The sequence below is a fragment of the Sinohyriopsis cumingii genome, chromosome 2 (assembly GCF_028554795.1).
Source record: "Sinohyriopsis cumingii isolate HCF-2022 chromosome 2, ASM2855479v2, whole genome shotgun sequence".
In the NCBI taxonomy this organism is placed as follows: Eukaryota; Metazoa; Mollusca; class Bivalvia; order Unionida; family Unionidae; genus Sinohyriopsis; species Sinohyriopsis cumingii.
Window position 1 is genome coordinate 88,033,453 of NC_142962.1, and position 13,591 is coordinate 88,047,043.

The following is a 13,591-nucleotide window of genomic DNA, read 5'->3' on the forward strand; positions in this document are numbered from 1 at the left end:
AAATAACCATTAAGATTTCATGTATATACTCATAGCTACACTTTAATCATGCCTGTTTGGCATAGAAATAACCATTAAGATTTCATACATATACTCATAGCTACACTTTCATCATGCCTGTTTAGCATGGAAATAACCATTAAGATTTCATGTATATACTCATAGCTACACTTTAATCATGCCTGTTTGGCATAGAAATAACCATTAAGATTTCATACATATACTCATAGCTACACTTTCAACATGCCTGTTTAGCATGGAAATAACCATTAAGATTTCATGTATATACTCATGGCTACACCTTAATCATGCCTGTTTGGCATGGAAATAACCATTAAGATTTCATGCATATGCTCATAGCTACACTTTAATCATACCTGTTATGCATGGAAATAACCATTAAGATTTCATGCATATACTCATAGCTACACTTTAATCATGCCTGTCTAGCATGGAAATGACCATTAAGATTTCATGTATATACTCATAGCTACACTTTAATCATGCCTGTTTGGCATGGAAATGACCATTAAGATTTCATGTATATACTCATAGCTACACTTTCATCATGCCTGTTTGGCATGGAAATAACCATTAAGATTTCATGTATATACTCATAGCTACACTTTCATCATGCCTGTTTGGCATGGAAATGACCATTAAGATTTCATGTATATACTCATAGCTACACTTTCATCATGCCTGTTTGGCATGGAAATAACCATTAAGATTTCATGTATATACTCATAGCTACACTTTAATCATGCCTGTTTGGCATAGAAATAACCATTAAGATTTCATGCATATACTCATAGCTACACTTTCATCATGCCTGTTTAGCATGGAAATGACCATTAAGATTTCATGTATATACTCATAGTTACACTTTAATCATGCCTGTTTGGCATGGTAATAACCATTAAGATTTCATGTATATACTCATAGCTACACTTTAATCATGCCTGTTTGGCATAGAAATAACCATTAAGATTTCATGTATATACTCATAGCTACACTTTAATCATGCCTGTTTTACATGGAAATAACCATTTTGATTTCGTGCATATACTCATAGCTACACTTTAAGCATGCCGGTTTTGCATGGAAAAAACCCATTTTGATTTCATGTATATACTCATAGCTACACTTTTATCATGCCTGATTTGCATGGAAATAACCATTTTGATTTCATGTAATAATACGTCGAGACCGTCCGACACGCACAAAAGAGTTATCCCCCCATGGAACAAAAATAGCAGCAGAAGACCAACAAAAACTACCAAAAAAAAAAAATGGAAAACACTTTTCCCAGACTCCAAAATCTACTGCATGAAGGAAATTCATGATATATTACGATTAAAAGTATATATAGGTTCTATGCGTAGCATCTAAACAGTATTATCGCCAGAACGGAAATAAAAATACTACTATGGTGTTATCGTCTCACTGAGACGCATATATATATATATATATATATATATATATATATATATATATATATATATATATATATATATATATATATATATATATATATATATTATTATTATTCATTAATCAAAACCGGTTGCCAAGTTCAAGTCCGCAACTATTTCCGTCAAAGTACGCCACGCATTAGTTTGAATGGAAATCACGAAAACATCATGTGATACTAGGAATACGTTTGTTCTGTAGAGATATCATGCACGTAGTTGTTGATTGGCTGAACAATTGGAGAAGCTCATACATGATTGTTAAGTTATTTCAAAACATAATGATTTAAATGTTCGAGAATATTGTATGTGATTCATGTTTTTTTTTTATTTGGTGCTCTCATGAATGGTGCCTATTTAAGAAAATTAAAGCACCACGTTTGTATTCTTCGTCTTATAGACACCTTTGTGTGTGTGTGTGTGTGTGTGTGTGTGTGTGAGAGAGAGAGAGAGAGAGAGAGAGAGAGAGAGAGAGAGAGATTAGGATTTTAACGTAGCTTTAACAATTTTTCAGTCATATCGCTACGATGTCTGCAGTGTGACAGTTTATAGTGATGTCTAGCACTGGAGCATCATGCCGCAGACAATTAGCATGATGTCCCACCCAGTCACATTATCCTGACACCAGACCGACCAGTCCTAACACTAACCTCTCAATGCTGAGCGTCAAGCGAGGCAGCTGTAAGTACCATTTTTAAAAGTCTTTGATATGACTCGGCCAGGGTTCGAACCCTCGACCTCCCGCTTCCGATGCGGACGCTCTAACCACTAGACCACCGGAGCGTCAGAGAGAGAGAGACAGAGAGACAGAAAGTCGTGATTTATTCATTATTTGTTCGTTGGACTAGCAGAGTAGACAACAGACAGTACATTGTAAATTATGTCAAATTATTAAATTACTTCAATATTTAAACAGTTCGGTCAGGTTATATGAAGCATTCAATGATTCTTGTGATATTCCACTTTCCTGAAATTTACACAGAAATAAATGCTTTTGGATTTAGTGATGTGATTCTTCAGCGGCGCTAGCATGTTAGCAAATTAGCACATTATAATCTTCGTTCCTAATACCTTTGGATAGCTTCCGGATTACTGTGAAATATGAAAGTATGTGCATGATATTCTTGGAATTTATACACTGTCAATTATATTTAATTCTTTCACTTTGTTTGATTTTATGTTTCGGAAATAAATTTATATTTTGGAAAATTGAATGCCTGTTGGGCATTTGCATTAATTTGTAGTGCTTCATGGTTTTTCTCCATGATTATATATATATATATATATATATATATATATATATATATATATATATATATATATATATATATATATATATATATATATATATATATATATATATATATATCTGTATTCTGTACTATACTATACCAAGTTAATGGTGTATATGACCAGTGACATATATTTTGTAAACAACATAAACACGTTTTGATTATTGTAAGAAGGAAACTTACCTACATCCTGGATTTATTTTTGTGTCCTTTACTGACACACGTGATACCTTGCTGGATCCAGTCCAGTGCACTGGAAAGGACTGTTATTTGTCATATGATTTGTATTCTTTATATATATATATATATATATATATATATATATATATATATATATATATATATATATATATATATATATATATATATATATGTGTGTGTGTGTGTGTGTGTGTGTGTGTGTGTGTGTGTTACAGAAACTGTCTTAAAACGCACAAAATAGCTGGTGAATCACTGTCATCGTATATTTAAGTTTTATCTTTTCACATGAATATTAGAAAGAATTCGTTTACTTAGTAAACAGTTAAGCCAGAGTGTGGGATATGTAAAGTTGTTGTTTTCGATGCAAACATGCAGACGGAACATCAAATGTAATACTAAATGGAAATATAAGTCATAATGGACACCATAATTGCTGTTTAGACTGTACATTCCCGAGGATCCCTCGTCTCTATTTGAATGTTTTCGTGCCTCATGATTAGTTCGGATAATTGAGTGTGTGTGTACGAATAGGAGGTATACGGTTAACATTTAGATGTACACTTGACATGGTAACCTTAGGATTTAGCACAAAACTAACTCGGATCACAGTCATGTCCAGAATTATCATCGGTGAGAGAACGTAAACTGAGCGGGCATAATTTTCGCCAGCATTAGCTTGCAATGCCCTCGACAATTAAGTCTTCAAATATCTGGTAGAGGGTGAGAATTTATATCCAAAGGTCGCGGGTTCTATAGAAATCACGGTACTAATTCAGTTCCCATAACCACCACGATATTAAAATTAAATAACTTAAAAATTTTGAGTGCTTTTGATCAAATCTATATTTATCAGTATAGATGAAACCTGGATGTCAGCTTCTGTGTAGAGGAAAGGATATGACCCGCTGCATTTTCTGGACCTGCATGTGTTTGAAGCATGTGCTTTCAATTCCGCACCAAAGAGTCAGGTGCTAATTTTAGTAATAAGCGTTCCAAACTCAAGACTGTTTAAGGACTGAAGTTCCATCGATAACAATGTCTCTTTTTTTCCACTTACAACTAAGACAAGCTCTCAAAATATTCTTTTTCCTAAAACATAACTTACATTATTAACCAATCCTGGTCAGCAAATCTATATATACTCTATTTTATGTTCACCCATTTCCAGGATGGTTCCCATTTTTCCATACCATTAGTACCGTGTGTTCTATATCCACCCTTGATTTTCTTGACAGCCCTAGGAATAGTAGTAGTTCAATGTATAAGTAAGTTCTGCTTGTCAAAGATTACAGTAGTGAATATTAAATTATATTGCAAGTTCATGTTCACCTAAAACCCAATGGTGTATTTCAGGGAACATTTAAATATTTGAGCTTTATTTAAGAAAATCAGAAAAATATTAAAATACATCTAACGAGAATCGTCTTTTTTAATATAACCATTTATCGCTCTTTCATTTAATGCTAAATATATTACCAGCCGTGTTCTATTACGTTGTTGTTCTAGGGTTTAACGCCATTTTCAACACAAGATAGGCTATACATGGCGGTCAGTATAACTGGTGGAGGAAGAACCCTGGAAAACCCAGGGAAGAACCACCGACCCACGAGAAGCTACTGACAGGCTTTCCCACATACCCACGCTAGCCGAGCCTTGGACTCGAACCCACGCAGACAGAGGTGAGATGGCAGTGATCCGGAACGGTGAGCGCTTTAGACCACTCGGCCACTCGGGGCCCCGTGTTCTATTACGTAATTACGTGTTATATTACGTAGTTAATGAATAAAAGGTTAAGGTGACCATCTATATGTACATGTATTATTACAGAAAAAGATATTTAAATGACAAAAAAATACCTAAAATTCCTCCCAGAAGACATATATTTTGAAACTAAAGTAAGGTAGACAAAGTCAATTAAAATGAAACAATATGAACTTTCAAAACATTCACTGAATGAAATTAGTGGGATGAAAAGTCAGGAGAGGTCATCACCATTAAGCATGGTGAAAGAGACTTAAGTGATCATATCTGAAGCATTATGTTTCAAAACACAATTTGGAAATATCATATTGCTTACTAAAATTACTCAATAAATAGTAAATTGCATAAATTTTATATATGTATTGCTTAGATATAAACCAAAGTGCAAAACACTCCACATAACATAGTCAAGTCTACACACTGTCCCCCTCCTCACTTTTTCGCAACAGATGATGTATCTGAAAATAGGTGTTTACTATTCCACTGAAAGTCAGTCTGTGGTTTACAAAATGTATTAATTTTACTTGTTATATGCAAATAGAACCATACGATTGCATTTATTGTAAAGTTAATTGCACTTGCCTGTATGGAGTCACTGTATTGATGTGGCTGACTATAGGACTGACGGTACTAATTCAGTTCCCATAGTAAACCTATGCAAACACCATGATATTACAAATTCAATAACTTAACATTTTGAGTGCTCATGATCAAACCTATATTTATCAGTATAGATGAAACCTGGATGCCAGCTTCTGTGTAGAGGAAGGATATGAGCCGCTGCATTTTCTGGACCTGCATGTGTTTGAAACATGTGCTTTCAACTCCGCACCAAAGAGTCAGGTGCTAATTTTAGTAATAAGCGTTCCAGACTCAAGACTGTTAAAGGACTGATATTCCATCAATAAAACAATGTCTCTAGTTTTTTTTTTAATTACAACTAGTATAAGCTCTCAAAAGATTCTTTTTCCCACAACATAACTTACATTATTAACCAATCCTGGTCAGCCAAACCCATATATACTCTATTTTAGGTTCACCCATTTTCAGGTTGGTCCTTATTTTTCCGTGTCATTAGTACCGTGTGTCCTATACCTGTCCTAGCTTTCCCAGGCCGGTTGACTCTTTGTGCCCTTGCAAAAGGCACATAACTCCCATTTCCAAGTCATTGATATAACCAATAATGTGCTCAAAGCGCCGTGAAAACAATCAACCAACCAACAACTTATCACGAATGAGAAATTGTCTAACCAATGTCATTCATAATTTTGAGGTATTGTTCCATATATCAGAATTAAAACACTGGTTTGAAAATAAAACATTATTCCTTGTTAGGTCTTTATTTGTTAGTCTCGTTAATCCGAAATATGTGTGTCCAAACATCCAGTTTAACACCAAAGTTACATTTACCTAATATATGGACATTCTCGAGTTTTATTAAATATGATCTCATGCAGATATGAAGTTAAATGTGGTCAAAATACTAGGTTTACTTAGTGGTTAATAATTTCGCCGTCGTAGGCAACAGGGTCTTTTAGACTATACTGTTTAATTCCGATGGGTACTGACAGATTCATTATAAAACCTTCCGAAGATACAATATTTTATTTGATTCCTTTATATTTACCATTTCCACCAAGCGAAATCCACATTTCATTAGTAATTTGCTCCATTTTTAAGCAAATGCAAAAGTATGTCGTTAAATCGATAGTTTTCAGTATTTGAATAGCTTCACGGTTCACTTACTTCAATGCATATGGTATATCTGAGCTAAAGTTTAATTTTTTTAGTCATAATTAGTTTTCTTTACATCATCCATTTGTTTAGGAGCTGCTAATTTTCCTTTTCATATTATTACACGTTTATCTACGATGACTCTGTTTTGCGAGTGGAACGTGTGTTACTCTCCCTACTAACTCTTCATTCTTAAACATACATAAATTACTGTGGAGCTTCTAATTTTTGTACCGCACTGAAATAGGGACTTTTTACCTTTTATCTGTTCTTCAGTTAGCTTCGTGTCGCCCATATTTGTTTTCCTGAAAAATAGCAATTTACAGTAAAGATATGTGCAATTTAATTAAGCATAACATCTTGAAATGATGAAATGATACTATTTCACGTCAGGTGTTTCACTATTGAGCGAATCAAGCATCTTCTGTTTGAACGTGGCATTGACAGTCTATGTTTTGCCGATTTTCCAAGGAACCCAAGTCAACAGTCGTGGGGCCTCGTGTGGCCGAGTGGTTTAAAACGCTCACCGTTACGTTGCGGATCCTTGTCATCTCACCTCTGCCTGCGTGGGTTCGAGTCTCGGGTTCGGCCAATGTGGGTTGGTAAGAAAGCTTGCCAGTGGCTTCTCGTGGGTCGTTGGTTCTTTCAGGGATTTTACCGGGTTCTTCCTCCACCATTTATACAGGCCGCCATGTATAGCCTATCTTGTACTGATAAATGGAGTTAAACGAAATAACAACAAAAACAACAACAGTCGTTTTCAATTGATAAGTTATTAAACACACAAGCACTACAGAAAATCATATATAATCACCTACTGACCACATATCACGAAACTCTAATAAATTCAACTTGCCTGCTTTTTCTTGTTTTACATGTGCGTGATTCCCGAGTAAGCCTTGCAAAACCGAATATTAGGACCTCACGGAATGCGATACAGAACGCGACCTAAACACCCAATACAGAGAATTATTTACATATCAAGTTACTAAACACGTACATTTAAGCATATCAAAATAATTCCCTATGCTAAGAATGAGGACAGGTCAGTTTTACGAAATTAATCCATGCTGTTTTAAAGCCTCGTAAATGTTGTATATTATGACGTCTGTTCCAAGAAATTTAGAAATAACCAATAGAATGTAAGAAAGCTGTAATCGAGACGTAAATGCAAATAGCACATTCACTAGGTTTGTTTACAATGTCTTTTGTCCTTAACAAAACCTATGAATAGTGAAGTGTATTTTTTTAATTAAAAAATGTAAATTGTCCCAAAGTTAAACAGCCATGATCACAAGTCGAATTAAAAATTAGTAATGTAAATATGTTAGGAATTAGACCATTCATATTCAAAATGACAGCTATGTTTGAAAAGAGTGACGGGTAGCGATACTAATAATACTAATAATAAAAATACAAATACAAATAATAACAATAATAATAATAATAATAATAATAATAATAAGGTACAGTTACAAACCTATAAAGTATATAAAATCCTTCTTAGCCTTGTCGTTTTCTTCCTCAAATGTTTCTAATACAGGCGTGGGCAACTTCATCTAGGGCGCGGACAGGATAACTGATTTTTAAAGCCACGCCCACTGATATAATTTAATAGATAAAGCCAGGTGATCCGGCCCGCGGGTTATAATTTACCCACCCCTGGTCCAACGTCTTATCATATCAAAAGCATCTTTATTTCAGCACTTGTCATAATAAATACTTAGTTTAGTAAACATCCATCTATTTCATAGATCGTTTGTTCCATTCATTGTATTTTGCTTGGCTAGTACACTGGTACTCAAGGCTAAGAAAGGATTAATTTAACAGTTGATCGGAAATCAATTAATTCGTGAACAAGATTCAGTCCATAACAATTGCTGGATTAGTTTTAGTTCAGATGTTAATGAGAGGAGCCATTCTGCCGCTGTTTTTAAATATAAAGAAAGATTGTTCAAAAGATATGCTGACCTTATCAGTAACATAATTTATTGCCTTACACTAGCATTGGAATCCAATGTCCCCTTGGAATTTTCTGGGCGATGGGGTAGAGGCAAAGCTAAATAAATAAATTATATATATATATATCTACATCATACATACATACACACATACACACACACACACACATATATATATATATATATATATATATATATATATATATATATATATATATATATATATATATATATATATATGCGCGAATAAGAATCCTCTCAAGTGCACTAGATCCAGCATGGGTTCACGTGTGTCAAGGATTGATTAAGATAAATGCAATAAACTGACAACGAACAGTGCAAAACTAGTACCTAACTAGCTTGAGCGCTTCGACTCTTTAATGAGTCTTTTTCAAAAGCAAATACAAAACATAAACAAGAAAAACGAATAAAACAGATAACACGGTTATGTTTGCGAAACTTTACATGGCTGTTAGGGAGGATTAACTTTAGTGCGTCCGACGATTCCACAATGGGCCAGTGACAGTGACTCCCGATGATTTTATCTACTTTTGTATCTGCTTTTGAAAAAGACTCATTAAAGAGTCGAAAGCGCCCAATCTAGTTAGATACTAGTTACGCACTGTTCGTTGTCAGTTTATTGCATATATATATATATATATCTCAAAGGATATTTGTCTTTACCAAATACAATGCACCATGGACGCCCATTCTGATGTCATCAGAGCCCACCTTTATACCACGGACTGCTTGATCTGTAAACTGTAAATTAACCCTTGCATTGAAATTTAAACAATTAAATACGGTTGTGTGTATGTAACTTGATATTGTGCTGAGTCTTAGCTGCAGGATACCTATGAAAACACGGTCTGTCTGTCTGGATTAAAAAGTACAGCTATTAAGCACGAATTGAGAAATTGTTCTTCGCGGCACCCAGCAATTTTAATTAAGTTGAAAGTTCCGATTCTTTTGGTCCAGGGCTATCGTACGTGGGTAGGGGGGATCTGAGTTCAGACATACTGTGTTATGTTACAGGGTACGACTCGTGCAACCAGGCAGATCTGACATTCCATCATATCTTTATCAACATGACGGGGAAATTTTGACCTTTTATTAGCATAGCTATAGGTCCTGATTTATCAGAGAAATATGTAGATCTGATTAGAATCGAGATCTCCTTATTAAAAGATCTGACAGGCACTGATAAAGGGTCATGTTCTGCTGACCTTAAAAGTCCAAAATATATTTGTTTTTCGTAACATATCAGATAAAACGTTGCATTTCGTGGCAGAAGACTGACCATTATAAAGATATGAACCGAATGAAATTTCGACTTTTGTAAACGCAAAAGTTGTTAAACGACTGGTGAATAAAAAGGTTAATACAACATAGCCTCGTACCGATGTCCTTCAGATTTCCGATGTGTGTGTGTGTATATATATATATATATATATATATATATATATATATATATATATATATATATATACACGCACACACACATATGGATGTTAACTAAGCATGTTTCGTGATGATGGAGATGACTAATCCTTCGGCAGCACAAGGGGTGAAAAGACGAATATGGCGGCCAGACCAGGTGAAAATGGCGGCAGACAAAGTTATCTGACCTAAAACAAAATAGCAAAATTAAGTGCCTGGGATCAAGTTGAATGGCGTTGGATATCTGTTGAATCTTGGGTAATTGTTATATTTTTGTTTTTCCACTGCAATTGTTGGATCGCTTAGTGTAAAATTTTAGAGATTCAGAGGATATTTTTGCCATTGCAATTGTAGGATCGCTAAGTGCAAAAGAGGATTTTTGGTTTGTTAATTTGTAATCAAGCAACCCCCAAGTGAACCGCAAGTGCTTTAGAAATAACACCGTTTTGTGTTCAGATGGCTTAAGCAACTTGCACCTGGGTTAGTTTTATTTATAGAAGTTTGTATTTACCCATTCAACGATATTTCGTTGTTTTTTTTTCATTGCATCGCCGGCTCCCTCCATACCCCAATAACAGGATCTGTCGCAAACTCTGACAATATGTCTCCCGCGTTTTTCGACTCTAACTCATGAAGTCGTTTTCACTGGTCGATCGAAAGTTTGTACGCTTTAACCACTTCGACCACTGTCTCAGGTAAGAATAGATGATAAAATAATTTATATGAGCATACGCGCTTACTGAACAGACAGACAAACAGACATTAAATATATACACGTATTTTTATAGTATAATTTATTTATCAAGTATTTATGTTTAATGTAACAGGTATATTGCTCCAGAGAGTGTACAATAATCAATTTCTACCTTGTAAATCTCAGCGAGTTAGTTCATTCAACCACGTGACCTCATGTGGGAAATCATGCGTGTTATTATTGGTGGCTATGTATTTTTAGCGCAGTCACCCACGAGACCAGGTCAATGTCTACATTTTTAGTATAATTGAGATTCCAGTAATTTGCTGTTGCTGAAAAAATGCGTTACTTTACAGTAATACAATAAAACCTTGTATATCTTCTCACTTAATTATCTTTAATTAAGTCGTTGTAATAATAATAATGAGTAATTCTGCGCTTACCATGGAATCTCATACAGCTAAATTAGCTCGACAACGACTAGATGCAATTAAGAAGCATCTTCCAGTCCGCGATTCTGTAAAACAACAGCTGCAAAAACGTCAGGAAACTCATGTGTAAGTTACAGAGGGTATATAGCAGTTATTTGAACTACTTGTCGAACCAATCACCAACATTTTTACAGCGACTAAAGCAACACAAAAAACTCTTGAGATATTACCATCTGATATTGCTTGCCTTCTTTAATCACCTTCACCACCAGCCCAGCCACCACCCGAAGTTAAACCGGCACCACCAAAGGGTAGAACTAATATAATATATCAATTTACTGAGGAAGGCATTATCGCTATTAGGAATACAGATCAAATACTTGAAATTGATGCGTTTGGATATAAACGTAAAGAATTAAACGTAAAATCCCAATATGGTAGCTCTAAAAGACGCCGATTGGGTTAATGGTGTATTTCGCGATGCTCTTAATATTTTGCAAATCACATGTAATGATGAGAAAAGAAAATTGAAAATCTTTAGCCGATCTGTAGAGGAATATATTGCAAATGAAGAAAAAAATGTTGGAATCGAAAGTCAACTTGAAAAACTAGTAGTAGTAGTAGTAGTAGTTGTTGTTGTTGTAGGGTTTAACGCCATTTTTCAGCACACGATAGGCTATACATGGCGGCCAGTATAATTGGTGGAGGAAGAACCCTGGAAAACCCCGGGAAGAACCACCGACCCACGAGAAGCTACTGGTAGACTTTCTCACGTACCAACGTTAGCCGAGGTTGAGACTCGAACTCGCGCAGACAGAGGTGAGATGGCAGTGATTCGTAACGGTGAGCGCTTTAGACCACTCGGCCACTCGGGGCCCCATTGAAAAAGTAGGAAAAGAAAGGAGAAAATTAGGAATACAAACTAGATCTGAAGCAGAGGGGGAGAAGAAACATCCGCGTGAAAGGCGCCCCCCCCCCCGGCAGAGCTCTCTAGAACCACAACCAGAACCACCTGAAGGAGCATCAGGAAGTGGCTTTGCCACTCGCGATCGACATCATAAGAAATAAGGCGGTAATGTGTTCGCTGACTCGCCAGTGATTCAGGATAATCTTTGTCCCAATAACATCCTTGCTGATGTTGATCGACTAGAAATTTTGATTTGAGGAAGACGAGTCGGTAAAAAAAATCAAAGGAAATCATCAATGAAGAAGCTGCTATTTGTCAGCGATTATTTAACTGTGTGGTCATGGACAGTGGCGTCTATCGGGAGCTGCTTGATGAAATTACCGACGATTACTACAGTAAGTGATCAGTTAGATTGGCGATAAGAAAACAACATGATTATACACAATTTAAAACGTGGACCTGAAAGCGTCAGAGTGAAAAATTCACGATTACCTATTTATAAAACGATATAGGGAGAGGGAGTCGTCGATGTTATTCGTGGTGCGTTTAGATTTATTGTCCCAATTGCTATGCCGATTGCAAAACAGTTAGGTTTGAAATCCGTCGAAGTTGTTCGTGATACCGTTATTAGCATTATCGGTGATGTTGATTGTAAAACATTCTCGGCAATCAGAGACAGATTCGCACGATTAGTACGACGAAAAACATAGCCAGTAAAACTGCTTAGCACCGAAGTGAGGCCACCAAGTGTTAGCAAAATAATAAATCATTGATCGGTTGAAAGAATAAAGCTGGAGTGCCATCGCCGACACAACAAGTATCCGTCGAGAGAGAAAAAATATAATAAGTTTAATAGGGGAAGTGGTCTGGTTCGAAGGTCGTTTTAGACAAGAACGAATATAAATAAAAATGTTCAAGTGTGTCCAGCATTTGACATGCACGCACCAGTCCTCAAAGATTGGTGCGTAATTATCAGTTTTATTCTTATAATGCACATGTACCTGACGCATGTGGACGAATTGAACTACAAGTGCAAGATACAAGCAGACATTTCCTGCCCGCCGAGATATTCATTGAAATCGAAGGTCAACTTTTCAAGGCAGATAATACAGTATACAGAAATATAGATCGAGCTGGTTTGTTAACAATTTTGTTATGGCTTTGTTTAACAGTGCCACATATATCACTGACGAAAAAAAACATTGAATTAGGTCTCGAAAACATTCACGTTACCACGACAATACTCGGCCTCGCATGATATTCCGATGATTATTCAAGGTACTCTGGTTCATCAATTATGTTTGCCCAAGATACCACTGATCACTCCGATGGCAATAACGTAAGAATGAATGCCTCTAAAACTGAAGTTGCATCGATGAATGAAGATTTCAACTTAGGATTTTCAGCACGTAGATCAATGTTAAATGATGAAGAAGAATTTTCTTGTGTAATTCAGCTGTCACATATCTCTAGATTCTGCAGACATGTTAGAAAAGTTATCTTTGGTGCCAAACACACAATAGTACTAGTTCGAAAAGCCTCCGACAACTACGCAATCTGGTAACAATAAATCGACGCTGGTAAAGTGGAAATGACTAAACTTTCATGGTGGATGCCAACGATAACGCCATCATTCGTTGCAGAACAACGGCTAATATCTTTCATGGACATCTGCGACAAGTAAACGCTGTCATGGTT

At 35.7% G+C, this 13,591-nt stretch overlaps 1 protein-coding gene across 1 annotated transcript in view; it reads right to left on the reverse strand.

Moving 5' to 3' along the window:
• The window catches only part of LOC149805331 (calmodulin-alpha-like), a 49,667-nt gene that overhangs the window by 17,522 nt on the left and 18,554 nt on the right, over positions 1-13,591 (reverse strand). The window contains exon 2 of the mRNA XM_089936168.1: positions 6,719-6,765. Within this exon, the coding sequence (XP_089792294.1) occupies positions 6,719-6,755 (37 nt within the window). The 5' untranslated portion in view covers positions 6,756-6,765. The remainder of the gene's footprint in view (positions 1-6,718; positions 6,766-13,591) is intronic.